Source organism: Rhinolophus hipposideros (genome assembly GCF_964194185.1).
Source record: "Rhinolophus hipposideros genome assembly, chromosome: 1".
Lineage (NCBI taxonomy): Eukaryota > Metazoa > Chordata > Mammalia > Chiroptera > Rhinolophidae > Rhinolophus > Rhinolophus hipposideros.
Window position 1 is genome coordinate 31529249 of NC_138047.1, and position 21153 is coordinate 31550401.

A 21153-nucleotide genomic window follows, 5' to 3' on the forward strand; every position below is an offset into this window, starting at 1 on the left:
GTCAAAGCAGAGTTTTTATATATTTCCTAATGCACATTATCTGTAGTCATAACCATTCATTTATTTTCGGGGTCCTCTTTTTCTCTTGCTTTCTGTAAAAATATAACTTTCTCTCCTTGGGCTCATCAGTAGGAATTCAGCCTATCTTTCAATTAAGACTATAATTTCTAGCAGTCGATGCTATGGTAAACATGGGCCCTCATCACAGCCTTAGGGAGAAAGTCAGAACATAACATGAGGCAATTATCCCTATTATTACCTCAACATTTATTTCACATCTGTGGAGTAGGTCCCAATCGTCTCCATCACTGGTTGGTCAACTTAGAGTTTCATTCAGCCTTGCAAATGCACATACAGAATATTCAAGCTCAAAAAAATAACGAGGATTTAATGATAGAAAGGGATGAATCTCAACTGCAGCTGGTTAGACACGTTTAGAATTGTGTAGTGGGCTATTGAGGGATGCTCTTTCTACCGCGGCCATGACCAAAGTAATCTATGAACAGAGACAAGGCAGAGCAGTAATGACAGTGATTAATGAGTGTACACAGTGTCTGTACGTTAGGGGCTGGTGTAAATATTTGAAAGCCCACTGAGTTTGTCATTGTTGCTGTTATCTATTGTTTTGCTATTTTTAGGTTTTCTTCGAAATAGAAATCTGACCTTGGAGAACTATGACACCAAAATGGGTGTGTATGCATTTCCTGATGCAATCACTTAATATTTGGGAATGCAGAGCTCAGAGACAGAGCCATAATAAGGTGCTAGCTGAGGCCTGTGTAATTAGCCTGTCACCATTACATACTGCTCTCTGGAAGGCTAAGAAATATATACTATTTGATTTAAGATTTGGCAGCTCAGGTAACTGCCCAGGCACCCTTTTCACGCACATAAGTCTTGCCTTCTTTATGGAAAGGGTAATATTTTTCTCAAGCAAAAATTGCTCACTATTCTCCTTTTTAAGTCCCCCTCCCCAATTCACCTTTCTCTCACTCTCTCTAGAGCAGAAACTAGGGAAATGTGATGGCATGGCTTCACGGCACAACATCAAGTGATTCCAGGCTAATGAAATGAGTTCAGGATTGCTCATTTGAAATAGTTAAAAGAAAGAGGTCATTTACACCCAAACTCCTTATTCTCAAGAAGAAAAGAAAAATGCCCTCAATGGTTACCAGGTTGGAGTCTAATGTTAATTTTAAATCAGTCTGGAAGTCTGAGAAAGAAGCATTTTTAGAATATCCAGTTTGATGGAGCAGTGAAGCAGGCAGATTGGGTTTGCATAACCTCCATCAGACCTTGCCAATCCCTCCCTTCTCTTCCACGGAGCTGAGACCCCTACAAGGGAGTCAGGGAGATTTGGGAGTCTGTGTGTATGGGGTCTTCCTTCCTCTTCTAGGCTCCTTTTTGTTTTTCCATCTTCCTGGAAATCTGTAACTTGTCAATGGCTTTGTTTTTTTCTTCTGAGATCCTGGAAATTGTGTTGTTTTTTTGGCAGCATGAGATTGTTACAGTTTACCAGGAAGCAGTGTGCACAGAGAGCTAGGTCTTCTTTTCATTCTTATTAAAAAACATAAATCAATAAAATCGAGGGCGAGGAAGGACTACTCACGAGCTACCTACCTCCTTCTCTGTGTGTGTGTTTGTTTGTAAACATGGCAATTAATAAGCTCTGAAAGAGCTGATAACCTGGACCACAGTAGACTGGAAAAAAAAATAGTGTTGTTTGTTTTTTTTTTTTTTTTGAAGTAAACATGGTGCAGTAATAAAATTGATATGCAAGACCTATAACCAATTAGATGGCTGAATCTCTTACCTCGAAAAGCACAGCAGTATCGCTGTTGGGGGACCTGTGGGGTTAAACACCAAGAGAAGAGGAAAGTCGTCGTTCCCGAACCTTTAGGACAGACCTTACTTAGTGTACATAGTAAAGCCAGTAAACGACGTTGAAAAGGGAAAAGGTGATGGGGAAAAACATTCGGGACCACTTGTCTATGGAATTCACGTCCGTCAAGTCGGGGATCTTGACTTTGAGCTGCGAGGCGCGCCTGCGGAGGCGGCCCTTGCCGTGCGCTCCGGGTCTGTCCAGCGCGCGCCCCCCGTACGCCTCGCGGCTGCTCAGCGGCCTGCGGTACTGGATGCTGGCGCTGTCGTACGCGTACATGGTGGCCTGGGGGTCGCTCACGCCCGTGAGCACTTCCGAGCTGCTCGTCTCGTTCCTGATTTCCAGGGTGCTGAGGAGAATGTTGCCGTGGGCGTCGACCTGACAGAGACAGGACACGCTCAGGCACAACTGCTAGGACATTCGCTTGTTTTCGTTAACCTGCAACTGTGACACCGCGTGGGGCTCATTAAACGCTGTATCCCTAGACACCTTGCTCTGCGTGCCTCCTGGACCTGGATTCTCCCTCTCTCCCCTGCCATCTATCTTTTATCATATCCATCCATCCATCCATCCATCACTTATCTCCACTCACAGAACATATTTATGTGTGTATATGTGTGTCTGCATGTAGACTATATACACTGATATATTATTTTTGTAGTTAATAAACCATTTATTGTGTACATATATACAGAGGGTGCCAAAAATGAAAAAAAATGAGTAAATTAAAAAATCTAGTATAGGTAGGTCTGTGGATATGTAAACATAGCAATTAAAGTTTGTTTCATCTATCAAAATGACTGTGTACTTAAGATTCTTTTAATAAAACCATTGAAGATATATACGTATATACGTATATCTGTATATATACGATATATCTATATATATACAGATATACATATATATGGTGCCAAAAAATGTATACACATTTTAAGAAAGGAAAAAAACCATTAAAATTGTAATACTCAATATATACCGATAACAAAGACGAATACAAGTCACGTTTGACGTCTGCAATTACAAGAGGTGCTCAAAGCGGTTACCATCAGCGTCTAGACACTTCTGATGACGGTGAACTACTGCTTGAGCAACATTGACCAAAGTGTCCACTTGTGTACATTTTTGACACCCCCAGTATAATGTTTGTATATATGTATACATATATATGGCTTTTTCTTCTTGTTACAAAAGTGGTACATAGAAACGTTTAAAACTAGAAACAGGAAACAAAAAAAGTAAAAGTTCATAATCTCACCTTCAGAGTCCAGTATTTTTATTATCTTGCTAGCCTCCTACTCTTTTCTATTCATGTATACTTAAAACACAGGCTCACTGGGTATATTTTGCTTGGCAATCTGCTTTTGTCAGTTAATAGTATAGCCTAGTCATCTTTCCATGTTATTAAATATTCCTCTGACATCATTTATTAATAGCTTATATGAATAAACCACAATTGAATTAATTGTTAAATGCCAAGGCTTGTTTTACTTTGTAGTATTATATAAACAAACCTGCAAGGAACATCTTTAGGCTAAATCTTTGTGCATATCCATAATTATTTCCTCAGTCTATATTGGCAGAAATGGGATTCGTGGGATACTTTGACTTTTGTTTCTTCACCATTGTTCATTGTTGCTTTCTGCCATTTCAGTGATTTCTATTTGAGATTTCCTGGTTCTTCTCTTTGCTATGTCCACATACATAGTTTTTGGAACCAAAATAAATGTGAGCACATTTGGCTTACAATGTGACTTTGTCTAAATTCAAGCTGATGTTCTTTGCAAACTGATTTACCTGGAGGAGACATGGTTTATTCATGCAAATGAGTTTGAAATACTTCCAAGGGCAACAGAGGCAGCTGTGTTTAAATCTAGTGTTATTAGCACAGTACCTGATTTACAGTACGTGCTTCATAAATGCTTTTGAATGAAACTATCTCAGTAAACACTTGTTGAAAACCCAAGGTATAAGTAGGAAGGCAAAAGAACCAGGTGATGAAGAAAGAGATAGAGAAAAGCATAGGAGAATGCAAAAACAAACAAGAGAGAAAGAAAAGAAAGGCACAGCGGGTGGGGTGTGATGTTGGTACATCATAGACGAGAACTAAAATTTATTGTGTCCACCAGTGAAGGGATTCCTGGCCTTCATTATATCCCACAGTGAATATAGTGATGCAGTCGATAGCTTTAAACTTCAAGTTAGTTGGAAAGTGATGATGACTGAATCTGGCCTCTCTCTCTTTCTCCATTTTCATCCATCATCATCTCCCTCTGTGAAGCATTTTGTTCTAGTCTAACTGAGCTACCCAACATGCCCTCACCGACACTTCTGGCTTTTTCATTCAGGGAGTTATTATTAACTTTTGTTGTTGTTAATGACTACTGTTATTGAATCCTACTGTGTAATTTATCTCAGTTACTTCTTATAACAACACTATGAAATATATGATAGTGTCTTAGCTCAGCAGATGAGGAAACAGAGGCTCGGAAATCTGAAGTAAATTGCCTACGATTAAATAGAGGATAGGTGCCCAATTTGGGATTAAAACACAGGATACTCTTTGTCTCAAATATAATTTCCCCTCCTCTTTGTATGTTAATCACTATGTTTTCTTCAAGACTCAATTTCAATCCTACTTCCTCTGTGTACCTGTGTTCTTTACCATAGTAACCTCAAGAACTAACTTACTTTTCCTCTCTCTCTCTCAACAAACATTTATTGAGTGCTTACTATGTGCCAGATACTTTGTTTGGTATCTGGGATGGGTGTGTGTGTGTGTGTGTGTGTGTGTGTGAGTGTAAGTCTATGGTTAAAAAAAATCATACATATGAAAGTTTAGATTACTCAGGAGAATGGTAATCTAAAGGAGCAAAGCGTTGAATTCAGTAGAAAAGGGACAAATACATGAGAAGATCAAGTGGTGCGCATGATTTTGCTAGGTACTGTGGTATTCCAGTGAAGAGACTAATACAACACGGATTATTGTCTTTCAGATAATAATTTTAGAGATACAAAGTAAGAGACAATATTGGGAGTGACAAGAGTTTTTAACCAAATGATAAATGGTACAGTACAGACCATGATTAGGGGTTCGTAAAAGTGATAAATCATTGGGGGTCAAGGAAAGCTTCATGAAGGTGTGGCTCGTATTGGGTTTTAAAGGAAGAGTAGAGGACAGAAAAAAGAATCGGGAGTCAAAAACTGCTTTCTCATCCTGGTTGTTATTAACTCAGTTTCCTTATCTATAAATGAAAGGTTTTCACTAGGTAATCTCAAAGGTTTGTGTTCAGTTTTGACAGTCTTCTATTATGGACAATATTCCAGGCAGAGGACACAGCATAATAAAAAAATATTTGTAAAACTGAATCGCTTGATCTGTATTGTATGCATCATTAAGTTACATTATTATGAAATCTCTCTAAGTAAACAAGTTGCTAGAATTTAGAATCAGCCAATGAAGCATACAGATGCTCCTCATTAAACAGAAGTCATGGCAAGAGAGGTACATTTTATTAAGATATTCCGATTAACCTTGTTGCAGACTCAAATGTACTTATAAATTACATAAGGTTTATTAGTCTGTGCAAATCCCTCGAAATATTGTTATTGAGCTAGAAATCATAGGTTTAAGTGGTTTGACATATAAAATAATGAGTCCATTTTTGCAAGTACTCATGAAAGCAGATTTCATTATTGTATATAGTTAAATCAACATTACCGTGTTTTTTATTAGGAAAATTTAAGAAGTGTTATATAACAATTCTTGCCTATCTCCAGTCTCTCTTCTACAGTCTAGCTTTCATCCTAAGAGCTGTTGTTACCGACTCTGTAAGTGTGTGTGTGTGTGTGTTTCTGTGTGTTGGCATGATCATGAATTTCTTCTGAAGCGTGAGATTTCATCCCCCATCCTACAAGCTTTTTGCTGCAAGGTAAGGTGGACGTGTGGTAGTCGCCACTGCTGACATCAGCAAGTGTTGGGGGGGCTCTGCCCTACCCCTTGCCCTTTGGAAAACAGCGGTTTCACTTTGCCTCAAACACTAAGAACGCCCATGGTATCCTTATATCCACAGCTAGCACAGCTTTCCAAAAACAGTGTCCACGGGAAAGGTAGCCACTGTTGTTTCACATCTTCAGAAGCAGTAAGGGGCCACGTTATGCATTGCTGTAACATCAGCAATAGTCAAACGCGGCCTACTTAGTAAGGAAATGGCAACATCTGAGTTGGACACAATCCAGACATCAAAGATTTTAAAACCTTGAAGCAGGTGGAAGTAAAGCAAATGAAAATGTCAACATACTGGATCTCTAGGACAGATACAGACTAATAGATTTCCTCAAACATTGCTGATGTTGAAATAACTGTTTTGTGAGATGATCATTCTCCACTCTTCAAGTTTGCCTTAAAGTAAGGAATTTCCACTCCAATCCCCAGGACAGAAGTTATGGGAGGAACACTTCCAGCTTTTTTTTGTTTTTCTCCTTTTTCACTGCTCTCTACTGACCTATCTGATGGCTACATTTGGAAAAAGGAGACAAGCATACTTCACTCTGTACCTTCTGGATTTTTCTCTCCCTCTGATCCACTCACAGAGAAGGTGCAATCCAGTGAGGGACATGCATATTGAACCTGTTACATTGGTGGGTAAGGCCTGCAGTTGCTCAGTGGTTCCAGTGATTGAGAGGTAAGTCTGTCTAATATTGGGGGGAATGACTACATTCTATCAAGCAACATTCCTCAAATCAATGTCACTGATTTTTATTTCATTTTTTACTTTAGAGTATTACTGAACCTAAATTTAGAAAAAATGAATACAATTATTGTTAAGGCTTCAAGAAGACCAACAAAGAAACCTTTCTCAGATTATCAAAATGCAAGCTTCAGATGATTAATAAAGGGGAGCAGAGAATGAGGCTTAGGATCTACAGCCCCAAGGGCTTGACAATACTTCACCCACACCCCACTCCCTATTGGACAGGCATATTTTCTGTTCTGTAAGAGGTTAGTTTACGTGGATCATGGATAAATGTTTAAAATGTTAATAGTTCATTCATTCATTCACTTATTCACTAAATCTTTATTGTCTACTATGCATCAGCTCTGTTCCAGACACTGATGAAGAAATCAGCCCCTCCATAAGCAACAGGACATCGTATTAGAAGTTCAAGGATCTCAAATAATAAAACTTCTTAATCTTGTACCCTCCTGTTCAAACCCTGTGACTTCCCCATCTTCTATTGGTTCTAAATGTGTTATTAGACAAATACTATGACCTCTTTCAAACTTGGGTTGTTAGTTCTCTTTCCAACGGACTTTTTTAAGCTTGTTCACTGTAACCATGAGCTCCACCTTCTCTTTGCCTGCTGAGCCTTTCTCTCATCTTCCCTCCTGAAGGTCGTGATACCACACCTTGAGGCCTGCTGACTACAGACAAACCTTGGAGGGGCTCACCTATAAAGGAAAGCCTTGGATTTCATTGCAGAGACCTGAGATGTGAGGGGACAATGCAGCCTCTGGCTGGTGAACCCTCTCTTTTCTTCCTACAGTATCGTGTTTATCAACCACAGCTCTTGTTTATAAATTCTGAGGACACAGCAGTCCTAGGAAGATAGTAGAGAACAAAACAGATAAGGTTCTTGAACTGTTGGCTCTTATATTCTTATGGAGAAAAACATTACCACGTTCTTTTCTAGGAAAATTTAAGAAGTGTCATGTAATAGAAGGAGGCAATACCTTCTTACCCCCAAAATTAGTTATTTAAAAATTAAGTAGCATTATGCTTAAAACAAAATAGCTATACATATTGCTTTTACTTCATTTAGAAAAATATAACCAGCACACTAACTTGGTGATTGTGTGTGCGTGTGTATGTGTGTGTTTAATATTACATTCATGCTCAGATCTCATTATAATGACTAAAAATTTTAAAGTAATTACACATTTCCTTCTTTTCTTCTGGACTTTACTACTGAGCTGCCTACAAGATAGCTCTGCATGTAAGTTTAAAGGCTTTCAGTCTCTAATGATGGCAGAACTCTTGATCTTTTCTCTTCTTATCTAAGTTACTCCTCCTCCTGAATGTCCCATTAGGATGCTGGTCCGGGATGGCAGGGACTTTGCCTTATTCACTATAGTTTTCCCAGAGCTGAGAAAAGTGTTTAGCCTATAGGAGCATCCAATAAATATCTGTTGAATGAATGAATGGATGAATGAATGAATGAATGAATGAATAATAATACATAGTAAAAGGGCATGATGGTTAATTTTATTTGTCAACCTGGTTAAGCTATGGCGCCTAGTTGTTTGGTCAGGCACTAGTCTAGATGTTGCTGTGAAGGCATTTTGTAGATATAACTGACATATATGGTCAGTTACTGTAAGTGAAGGCATTTCCACTTCACGATGTAGGTGGACTCATCCTATCAGCTGGAAGCCTTAAGAGCAAAAACTGAATATTCTCAGAGAAGAAGAAATTCTGCCTCAAGATTGTGCTTCTATACATCAATAACCAACTATGAAAAAGAGAAATTAAGAAAACAATCTTATTTACAATTGCATTAAACATAATAAAATACATAGAAATAAATTTAACCGAGGATGTGAGAGACCTGTTCACTGAAAACTACGACAATGATGAAAAGAACTGAAGAAGACATAAATAAAAGGAAAGATATTCTGTACTCATGGATTGGAAGAATTAATGTTGTTTAAATGTCCATACTATCCAAAACAATCTACAGATTCAATGTAATCCTTATCAAAATTTCAATGGTATTTTTCACAGAAAAAGAATAAACAATTCTAAAATTTGTTTATTTTGTGGAACCACAAAAGACCCTGATAAGCTAAAGCAATCTTGAGAAAGTAACACGCACCCTATTTTCAAACTGTATTACAAAGCTATAATAATCAAAACATTATGATATTGGCATAAAAACAGACATACAGAATAGAGAGCCCAGAAATAACCCATGCATATCTAGTCAATTAAGTTATGACAAAGGAGTCAAGAATACGCAATGGGGAAAGAACAATCTCTTCAATAAATACTGTTGGAAAAACTGGACAACCACATGAAAAAGAATGAAACTGGACCACTATTTTGCATCATACACAAAAAATAACTCAAAATGAATTAAAGACTTGAATATAAGACCTGAAACTATAAAACAACTAGAAGAAAACATAGGCAGTATTAACCTAGGCATTAGTCTTTGTGATGATTTTTTGGTTTTGGCACCAAAAGCAAAGCCAACAAAAGGAAAAAAATAAACAAACTAAAAGCTTCTGCACAGTGAGGGAAACCATCAACAAAATGAAAAGCCAATATACGAAATGGGAGAAAATATTTGCAAATCATATATCTGATAAGGGGTTGATATCCAAAATATATAAAGAATGCATACAACTCAATAGCAAAACAAACAAATAAACAAACAAAAAACCCACAAACAATTCTATTAAAAAATGGATAGAGCATCTGAATAGACATTTCTCCAAAGAAGACATACAAATGGTCAACAGATACATGAAAAGATGTTCAACATCACTAATCATCAGATAAATGCCAATCAAAGCCACAATGAGATGTCACCTCACACCTCTTACGATGGGTATTATAAAAAAAATAACAAGAAATACCAAAGCAAGGATGTGGAGAAAAGTGCACTGTTGGTGGGGTTGTAAATTGGTGCAGTCACTATGGGAAACAGTATAGAGGTTCCTCAAAAAATAGAACTACCATATGATCCAGCAATTTCACCTCTGGGTATTTATCTGAAGAAAATGAAACACTAACTCAAAAATATATAGGACCCCCATGTTCGTTGTATAAAACGTTTGTTTTTTTACAATATCCAAGATAGCGAAGCAACCTAATTGTCCATCAATAGATGCACGGGTAAAGAAATTGTGATCTATGTATCTATACCTATATCTATATCTATATCTATATCTATATCTATATCTATATCTATATCTATATCTATATCTATATCTATATCTATATCTATATCTATCTATATCTATCTATATATCATCTATATCTATATCTGTATCAGCATGGATGGACCTTGAGAGCATTATGCTAAATGAAATAAGTCAGACAGAGAAAGACAAATATTATATAATGTCACTTATGTGGAGAATCTAAACAAACAAACAAACAAACAAGCAAACGAACAAACAAAAACAGCAAGCTCACAGATACAGAGAAGAGATTGGTGGTTGCCAGAGGTTGGGAGTGGGGCAAGCAAAATAGGTGAAGGGTATCAAAACATATAGACTTCCAGTTATAAAATAAATAAGTCCTGAGGCTCTAATGTACAATATGGTTGCTGTAGTTAATAATATTGTATTGCATATTTGAAAGCTGCTAAAAGAGCAGATCATAAAAGTTCTCATTACAAGAAAAAAATATCTGTAACTATATGATGATGGGTGTTAACTAAAGTTACTGTATGATCATTTCACAATATATACAAATATTGAATCATTATGTTGTATACTTGAAATAATATAATGTTGTATGTTGATTATACTTCAATAAAAAAATAGAAACTATGTGAAAACTTAACATCTTAAACAGAATTGGTTATAGAGAAAAAAAGAGAAATAAATGAAGTTTTGTGGAGAGAAAAAAATTCTGCCTCATGACTGTAACATAGAAATCCTGGGTTTCCAGCATATTCTACAGATTTCAGATTTACCATTTTCCACAATCACATGAGCCGATTCCTTAACATAAATCTCTTTTTGTATGTATGTTTGCTCTGTTTCTACTGGTTCCGTTTCTCTGAAGAACCCTGACTGATACAAAGGGTACGACTAAATTCATGGTTTTCAAATGACTAAATTCCAGAAAACATTGATGTGGTGGCCATATTTATTCCCTCAATATAAACCCTAAGCCAATGTCCAAATTCATTTTCTAGCTTGGGTCTAGCCATTCTCCCACCCTCTTACTTTCTCATCCTCTCCTTTTCTCTGCCCTCAACATCCCCCAAAAATGCCTTAGGCTGTGAAAAATGTTGCCAGTCACTGAATTTAATTGTTCTGAATATTTTCAATATATAAATATAGCAGAACTCATTTAGGTGTAATTGGAATAAAATATAATCTTGTTTTCAGTGGCAGTTTTAAAGCCCTGTTGAGAAATGCCTCTGTGCTCAATCTACTTTGCAAACAGAAAGCTATTTCCTTTTTGCCAGGCAATTCAATTAGATTCCTTTTACTGAGTGAGTGTGAAGTACAGAGCAGGAAGGCAAGTGCAGTGACGCTGGCCACAGAATGAGCTGCCCTCCAGAAGCCTGCCATCTACTTAAAGAAGCTCGCCAGGGGAACGGATGCCTTCGCGTGCCTTCGCGTGTACAGAGCAGAGAGCCACATAGCCACACCTTCCACCTGCCCATCCTGCATTCACGCTGCTGTTGTCAGTCATTGTTCTCACAAGGCTGCCAACCCTCAATCCCTTAGCCTCAAATTCCTAAAACGTTTTTCTTTGGGAGTGGAGATTGCTGGAGATGATCTGCATGTCTTGACAAGTAGTGGTAGAAGTGGAAACTTTAATATTTTGAGAAACAATGGAAGGTTAAGTACAAACATACATGAATCTAAACAACTATACGTTATATTATTCAGCAAATAGAGATGATAAAAGATAAAATGAAACAACTGTCAATTTTCCAGAACAGTGCTCAAGTAGATAAATTTACCCTGGATCCTTTTCTTTCCCTTATTTCTCTCATTCAATGTATTAGCAGATCCTAATATTTTAGATTAATTTCAGGTGTACAGAATAATGGTCAGACATTTATACAATTTAAGAAGTGATCCTCCTGACTAGTCTAGTACCCATTTGGCATTATACATACTTATAACCATATTATTGGTTATTCCTTATGCTATATCCTACATTCCCATGACTACTGTGTAACAACCATTTCATAAGTCTTAATCCCTTTACTTTTTCACCCACTCCCAACCCCCTTCCCATCTGGCAACCATCCAAATGTTCTCTGTATCTTTGAGTTTGATTGTTTGTTTGTGTATTTTGCTCTTTAGATTCCACTTACAAGTGAAATCATGTGACATTTGTCTTTCTCTGTCTGACTTACTATGCTCAGCACAATACCCTCTAGGTCTATCTATGTTGCTGCAGATGGCAAGATTTCATTCATGTTTTTATATGGTTGAGGATTATTCCATTGTATATACCTACCATTTCCTCTTTATCCATTCATCCATCCATTCAGGAACACCCAGGTTGCCTTTATATCTTGGCCATTATAAATAATGTTTCAATGAACATATGGATGTACATGTCCCATTGAAGTAGCATTTTGGGTTTCTTTGAATAAATACCCTGAAGTGGGATTACTGGATCCTTCTTTGTCTTTTGTTATAGCCTTTGTTTTAAAATCTATTTTTTTTTCGGTATAATTATTGCTACCCCAGCTTTTTTCTACTTCTTTTTTTTCGTTTCCATTTTCATGAAATATCTTTTTCCATCTTTTTACTTTCAGTCTGTGTATGTCTTTCAATCTGAAGTGAGTCTCTTGTAGGCAGCACATGTAAGGGTCTTGTTTTCTTAGTTTTCTTATCCACTTAGCCACCCAGTGTTTTTTGATCAGAGCACTTAATCTATTTACATTTAAAGTAATTATTGATAGATATGTAATTGCCATTTTATTATTCATAATTTTTTATCTTTTTCATCTTAAAGAATTCTTTCTAAGATTTCTGTAATTCTGGGTTGGTGTTGGTGAACTCCTTTAGCTTTTTCTTGTCTGGGAAGATTTATATCTGTCCTTCAAGTCTAAATGATATCTTTATTGGGTAAAGTAATCTTGGTTATAGGTCCTTGTTTTTCATCACTTTGAATATTTCATACCAATCTCTTCTGGCCTGCAAAGTTTCTGTTGAGAAATCAGCTGATAGTCTTATGGAAGTTCTCTTATAGGTAACTAACTGTTTTTCTCTTGTTGCTTTTAAGATTCTTTTTTTCTCTTTAATTTTTGGCATTTTAATTATGATGTGTCTTGCTGTGGGACTCTTTGGGTTCATTTTGTTTGGGACTCTCTGTGCTTCCTGGGCTTGAATATACATTTCCTTCGCCAGGTTAAGGAAGTTTTCAGTCATTATTTCTCCACATAGATTTTCAACTCCTTGTTCTCTCTCTTCTCCTTCTGGTACCTCTATCTCTATGATGTTAATGTTGGTACACTTGATGTTGGCCTAGAGGCTCCTTAAATTATCTTAAGTTTTTTGGATTCTTTTTTCTTTATGCTGTTCTGTTTGGGTGTTTTCTTTTACCTTGTTTTCCAAACAGCTGATTCAGTTCTCTGCTTCGTCTAATCTACTGTTGATTCCCCTTGATGTAGTCTTCATTTCAGTTATTGTATTCTTTATTTCTCACTTTTAAAAAATGTGTTCTATCTCCATTTTTATTTTTCTTATCTCTTTATTGAAGTTTTCCCTGAGATCATTGAGCATCCTTATAACCAATGTTTGGAACTCTGCATCTGGTAAATTGCTTGTCACCATTTTGTTTAGTTCTTTTTCTGGAGCTTTGTTCTGTTCTTTTATTTGGGGCATGTTTCTTTGTCTCCCCATTTTGGCTGCTTCCCTGTCTTTGTTTATATGTATTAGTTTGGGCTGGTCTTAGTAGAGTGGCCTTATATAGTAGGTGTCCTGTGGGGCCCAGTGGCACAGTCTCTCTGATCACCAGAACCAGGTGCTCCAGTTGTATCCCTTGTGTGGATTGGGTGAGCCCTCCTGTGGTAGTTGAACCTTGGTTACTAGCCACATTGACTTTTATTGGCTGTCCTTTTATGCTTCTAAATCTTCAGGGCATTTTATTTTGCTGTTCCTTTCTCCTGGAATGCTCTTGCCCAGATTGTTACCTGACTAGCTTCTCATCATTTTCTTCACCAGAATTATCACCATTCACCATTATATAAGGAACTTATTTACAAGTTTGTCAATGACCTCAACTGAAATGTAAGCTCCAGAAGTGCAGCTGCTTTTTTGTTGCTGTTGTTGTTCATTAGTATATGTCCCCCTTACTCCTTCAGAACTAAGCCTGAGATACTCCTAAGGAGGGCCTGATATACGCCTGCAGAATGAGGAACTCTGAAACTCAGATTTGGAGCTATCTCTCTGAGCTCTGCTTGAGTTTCAATAGGTAAGGACACCTGAGTGGCTAGAGTTTCTAGGACAGTGTTTCTCAGACATTACTGTGCATTGAGTCAATTGGGAAGCTTGTTAAAAATACAGGTTTGAGCTTATTTCATCCTAGATTAAGGTCTTCCCAGTGTGCATTTTACACAAAGCATTACAAGTGTCCTACTGGTTCTGGTGTACCTGAAAATTCACAAAGCCTTTACCTTATTTCCAGACAATTAATAACTTTACTAACAATTGTCACCCCAATAAACTTTAATTAAAAACAAAGGAAAAAGGGGAAAAAAAGAAGTAATTATGAATATGCACTGTTCAAGCCTGAGTAATACATGACATGAAAGTTGGGGAGTAATTTCTTAAGTTGATGTTAATGGGAATTTATTCAGCTTTGAGTCAGGAATGATGGAAACAAGAAAACAAAAACTATTTATACATAGAGGCATTGTATACATGGGCAAAGCATTCACTCATTGCTTAGAAAGTCCCAATATATGAGATAATTCCTTTTAAAATTAAAGATAAAATGTATTATGACCAACAAATTCATTCAATTCTGAATGATGTAAGTAAGGGTCATTTTTCAGATTTATCTTTAGTGAATCCCCTTAAAATATTCATCCAATATTTCATCAGCAATGTTTTGCTTTTGAGGTATAGAAAGAGTAATTTTGCCCAGAGTAATGAACGATTGCTTTCACATAGTTGAACAGGAGATATTTAGAATGTGTAATGTCAATATGTGTGTGACTGCCTTGAGGTTTGTAGAATACTACACTTAAGTGGATAAGTCTTTATTACTGTATCTCATCAGGTAGAATCTTCTACTTTACTGCATTAGCCAAGGTTTCCTAAGACAATCAACATAGCACTTCTACAGTTTAGTCCTCTTGCTTGAAGATTATAAACTAATGGCAGAGTGGAATTATTCATCAGCTTAGATTCACTTATTATTTTAAAATACATTGAAGTGTCTGATTTGTGCTAGGCTCTGTCACAGGCACTGGACCACAAAAGATGAAAGATACAGTATCTGCATTTAAGGCCTACTTTGTTTTTCTTTGCAGAATTTATTATTGCATGGCATTATATGTGTGTTTGTGTGTGAGATGTTCATTGTCGATCTCTCCCAACCAAATGTAAGCTTTTGTTCTAGTCATTGCTGACTATATCCCCAGTGCATAGAGAGTATTCGCATAGTATGAACTCATTAAATATTTGTTAAATTAAAAAAATAAAGAGAGAGAGGTAAACATACGGTGCAGTGGAAAACTGTAGAAGGAGCACCAACTCTGCCTGAGCAGTGAGGGAAGCCATCAATCAAGAGGTAAGTCTGGGGAACAAGCCAAACAAAGTTTCCAGAGTGAAAACATGGCAAGTTGAAAAAGCTGTAAGTTTTCATTCTAGAGCAAAGTGTGTGTTGGTGAATGGGAGAGAAAGGAGTAATGAGACAGAAGAAAGTCGAACAATATCATGGTGGACATTGGATCCCATGTTAAGGAGTTTGGATATTTTCCTTTACGCAAAGAGTCTGAGGTGGGTTGTGGTGGATGCCTACTGTGTGACCTTCCTGATACCGCTGCACCTTTCTCTGAAACATCACCCTGACAGTCCTTCAGTGAGTGTGGTTGAGGTGGGTATGATTTCATCTTCGGGCTCCAGGGACTGGCATGTGACCCAAACCTGAGCCGTTAGTGTTTTCCATGGTCAGAGAGATAGATTTGTGCATGAGAATATGACTTAACTTGGTCTAAAAACACTCTATTCTAGAACTTTTTTGTTATAACTATTTGCTATTAGAAAGAACTTTTGGGCTGGGGTTGTAGAGCTTTGATGCTATATACTCTGGAGTTGTGGGATGACCATGAGAGAAGGGTCTACTGGAAATAAAGTCAATGTAAAAGAAAACAAAATTATGATATGAAGAGATATGCTTTTCAGTGACATTGTTTGAACATCTGGATATAGCCACATGTTAAACTAGAACTATGATGGGAACTTTCAGTTGTGTTGGCCCCCAAATCCTGCCCTCTCTTTGCTTTTTTTTTTTTTTAAGCCTATTAAGTAAGTTTGATTTCTTCCTTGTTCATCAAAACAACCCCAGTTGTTTGGGTATACAAGAAAATGAACAATAGACACCAGAGAGAAAATGAGAAAGAGAGAGATAGAGAAAGATGAAGTGTGTGTGTGTGTGTGTGTGTGTGTGTGTGAGAGAGAGAGAGAGAGAGAGAGAGAGAGAGAGAGAGAGAGAGAGAGAGAGAGAGAGAGATTTGGAGATTCTTGGAAAGGAAAATTAGACTGCTAAAGATTCTGAAGATTAGACAGGATTAAGCCAAGTGTGAACCAAGACAGATTTGGGTAGGAGGTTGAGGGATAAAGATCACAAATTGTCAACACAGAGTTCTCCAGAATAAAAGATGCTATGTCAGCATAAAATTTCATCAAAGGCTGAGGGCAGTGTCCTAGTTAGCCCAAGAGCAAAGCAGTGATGTGGGGCCCCAGGCATAGCTCAAAGTCTAATATAGATATACACCTGTTCTAAGCAAGACTCAGGGAGAGAGCTGTTTACTTTCACAGTGCACTTTGTATCCTGGAATTAGCTGTAATACAAAGCTGATTTACATTTACAAATTTGTCTGAAAGTGTAGGTGTCTAAAATTGTAGATGACTCACCACAGAGAATAAGAATGAGAGAAAAGAGGTCAGATTACAGTATCACTATCTGATTTTGAAGGGAAAATTTCTATTTCTTGATTGTTGGGATTGCAATTACACATTTGGAATGAATCTTTAGCAGATTCCACCAACGACCCCATGACTTAGAATGATTTTGAATCAGTCTGTGATTACAGACCATCCTTGAAACTATTCCATCTTAGGTGATCTATCACAAAGGGCAGGCGTTATGGCCAGCAGATACAACCACATATGTTCCAGATTAGTGCGAATGTGGCCTAGAAGTAGCTTCCTTACAACCTAGTTGTACTGTGAAATCTATCTTACGAAACTCTAAATACCATTCCTAGTTTTAAATGATGCCTGAGGGGTTCATGAATCTATAGTCTTTATCACCTTGGTGGTTGAAACTCTCCTAATGTCGGGATTCAGCATCTGTACTCATAAAAAGATGTTTCGGTGCAGCTGGTAGAAATATAAATCCAGCCAAAGTGAGCACTTCTGAGGCGTCAGTGCAGATACCCAAGTCATGATTGCCCAACCACGGCTATCAAAAATATTGTGTAATAAATGATCAATGCCACTCTATGCTCCAGGGCACCAAGGCAAATATTAGGGGTCCTTAAGATGAAAATTGACTGGGACCAGAGCACATTTGTCATTGGAATACAACTGTTTACAAGTGTCTAAAAAAAAAAAAAAAGGGGCAAGATCATCCAACCATTTATATGAAAGGAAAAATCTATTTTTCTATTTTGTAAATTCAACAAAGCGGTAGCATTCTTAAATACCTCACGGGTTGAACAGATGAAGTCATACGCTTGCACTGTTATGGCCATATTGTCTGAGCCCCTGGTTTTAGAAGAGGATAAGGATGTTAGGAACTGGAAAATCTAAGTAGCTACAGGGATGATTATAAGTTGCCTGACATGGCAACATTATATTATTATTCCATGTGAATAGGAAGAAGTTTATAAAATCTTAGTTGTAACACCCCTTTGAAGATCATATCCATCGGATGTCATGTGACACTGTGATTCAGAAAGAATGGAGAGGTTGATCTAAAACATGCTTTAAAAAATGTAAAAAATCAAAGTAATGGAAACAGTAACCAAGTCTGTGGCAGAAGCTATAGTGGATAATGGTCTCTTTTTCTTACTTATTTTGAATGTAGAAGGATTTTTATAAAACATTACGATGTAACACTCAATACCCGTGTGGTATCTAAGAGCTCATCTTGAATGGAGGCCTCTCTAGCATTTATTCATTCAAAAAGTTCTTATTTGTATATTCTCTGTTCTAGCCACTGAGGAAAGAATAATAGACATAATAAACAAGGACCCTGGTCCCTACCCTTGGGAAGCTTGCACTCTAATAGAGAGATAGACCTTAAAAAAATAATTGCACAAATGAACATATACTCACAATTGTGGTAAGTCCCATGCTGGAAAAGCACAGGATGCCATGAGAATGAACAACAAGGGTATCAAATATAAACCAACAGAGAAGTGTCAGTTAAGGCATCCCTGAGCTAGTAGCACTGATGGTAAGAAAAGGTACAATGGAAAAATTGACAGAAGGCCAGTATTACCTTCAATTTCATTAATCCTTTCCTCTGTCGAATAAAATTTGATGCTATTCCATCTAATGAATTTTTCAATTTTATGATTTCCATTGGTTCTTTTTTTATAGTTATTTTCCCCCCTGAGACTCCCCATCTCTTCTTGTATTATATTAATATTTTCTTATGGACTTTATTTTAAACCTTTTAGTTTGAAATTATTGTAGATTCCTACAGTATTGCAAAACTAGCAGAAAGTTTCCATGTACACTTTACCCAACTGAAAATTCTGTTCATTGTTTTTTTTCAGCCTTTCAACTGTTTTTCCCTTCTGGACTTTTTGGAGTTTTCCTACACATTTGCAGTTCAGAGATCAACCAGGGATTCGTGGGAAGTTTATACTCAGATTTTGAGTTTCTCCTGTGGTTTAGTTTTGTCTGAAATTTTCAGGAACTCTGGAAATATCAAGCTCCATGCTCTGATTCATCAGAGCAATAAAACTGAAGTTTTTCATTTTTTTGTTTTTCCTGAAGTTCTACTGTCCCACATCCTAGACTATGGGCCTAGGGGAAAAGCTGTTATAAACACAGATGTCATGCAGCATAGTTCCCTTTATTTGATGGTTGATTCTCTTCTAGTTTCGCTCATTTTTAGTTACTCTCCCGCGTCTTCAAGCAAATTCAAAAATTTTGCTCAGGGTTTATAGTTTTTAATCTATAGGAGGGTTAGTCTGATACAAATTATTCTGTCGTGTCTTAACATGATTTGTTTTTTAATTTTGGCCCAATTTTTTCTACTTATGATTATGTGAAAAGCATTTGTGGACTTCCTAGTCTTGCTTTCCATGGATAAAAACACATTTTTTTCTTCTTTAAGTGTTTCACCACCTGACAATGGAGGGAATTTTTTCTACCCTTTCTCCTGGAATTCAAATTTTAAAAAGTCAATTCACCTGGAGAAAAATGTTTCCTGATTTGAGTTGCAATGAAATCTTATGATGTTTAAGCTCAATATTACTCAAACAGACTGTTTATGAAATAAAGATCAGTTAGATGGGAACATTTTACTTATTTATTAGCCCATCACTAAGTCTTCTTCAGAGCAATATACAGAGAGTGCCAAAAAAAGTATACACACTTTAAGAAAGGAAAAAAACTGTATTAAAATTGTAATACTCAATATATACCAATAACAAAAGATGAATACAAGTCACATTTGAATTCTGCAATCACACATTGCTACCGTAATTCAATTCAACTTTGAAAAGTAATACATAGATAATATCTCTTAAAATGTGCATACATTTTTTTGGCACCCCCAGTATATTATACATCTAGATATGATATGACATATGAGGCTTTCCTTCTGCCTTTATTTGTCCCTTAGCACCTCACAAAAGTTCTCATATCCTGGTGTGGAATCATGGCAAATGACCAAAGAGATTGGTTAAAGTTTGCTTTATAATGTTTTTATTTTATTGTAATAAATAGATGTCAGTTTGCTTAACCTTTTCATGTAATTACCTCTCTAGAGAACATTGCTTTCCTAGCCAATTGAAAGGCCCCATTTCTCCTTTTTATTTTCCCAATTCTACCTATCTTTGAGTTTTCATCCAGTTCATATCTTCTGAATTTTCCTACCAGTAAACCTATATACCACTTTATTTATGTAGAGCTTTCCCCCAGGATAGATCAGTTAACACACATTCCAAGCTATGCAGAGGACCAGCTAATAGGTTTAGAAGGCAACTGAGATGGGGATAGGAATAGAAAACAGGTGGCCTTGAAAACTATGGCTAAAATACTATTAAAGCTGATAGGGTTAAAATCACGCAGTGGGAAACTTCTTTCTTTCAGTTATAGTCATCATCTCATTTTACAATCCAATCACCTCATATAAGTATATTTTTTTCCCCTAGCAAGATCAGAAGATTTTTGAAGGTAAGTACCATGCCTAGTCCTCTCATAGCATTAAGCGCCATGTTTCACACAACAGTAAAAATGTATTTGAATGCATTGCTTTGACTTTTGACTATATGGCTGAATCCATATGTTTCCTTTGCTTATAATTTTCTAATTACCTGACAGGATTTGTCCAAATTGGATATCCTACTAAAGGACATGAAGATAGACCTTGAAGATTTGTAATTTGGCTTCTGCTTGATTCCCCAATGGCATCTCATACTACTCTATTTTCTCCCTCACTTACTATGCTCTTGCTACATTGGTCTTCTCTCAGTGCTTTAAGACATAATGCAATTCCTGCCTCAGAGCCTTTGTACTTGTTATTCTTTTGCCTAGAGTGGGCATGGCATGGCTCCTGCTTGTCACCACTTAGGTCTCAGAACAAATGGCAGTTCTTCAAAAAGGTCTTCCTGATTACCTGATCAAAGTTTCCCATTTTCTTGAACCTGAACCAAATCATTCTCTTGCCCATTAGTCTGCTTTACTTTCTTCATAGTACTTACTGTTACCTGAAATCGTCCTCTTAATACTGTTTGTGTGTGTATTGCCTGTCTTTCCATGTTAGAATCTAAATTCCAGGAGTACAAGGAACTTTGTCTCGTTCACAGCAGTGTCTCCAGTACTCAGAACAGTGGCTAAATGAATGAATATTTGAGTTGTCACCCGCCTGTGTGCCATCTTGAAAACAATTTGTAGTGGATACAGTACTTCAATGTACACAATTTTAAATTGATTCCAGTGAAAATGGCATAAAAGTAGAGGTCATAGAGATGTCTTAAAAGAATAAACACAACATTAATTTAATTCCATTCAGTGAGAGCATAGGTCATAAGGTCTACCACTGAAAAGAAAAAAGAAAAAATGTGACAATGTCTTGCATATAATGATAATA

At 36.9% G+C, this 21153-nt stretch overlaps 1 protein-coding gene across 1 annotated transcript in view; it reads right to left on the minus strand.

The window, feature by feature from the left end:
- Positions 1 to 1462: 1462 nt before the first annotated feature.
- GABRB1 (gamma-aminobutyric acid type A receptor subunit beta1) overlaps positions 1463 to 21153 on the minus strand; it is a 376209-nt gene continuing 356518 nt past the window's right edge. Inside the window, exon 9 of the mRNA XM_081052728.1 lies at positions 1463 to 2260. Coding sequence (XP_080908854.1) covers positions 1913 to 2260 — 348 coding nt within the window. The 3' untranslated portion in view covers positions 1463 to 1912. The remainder of the gene's footprint in view (positions 2261 to 21153) is intronic.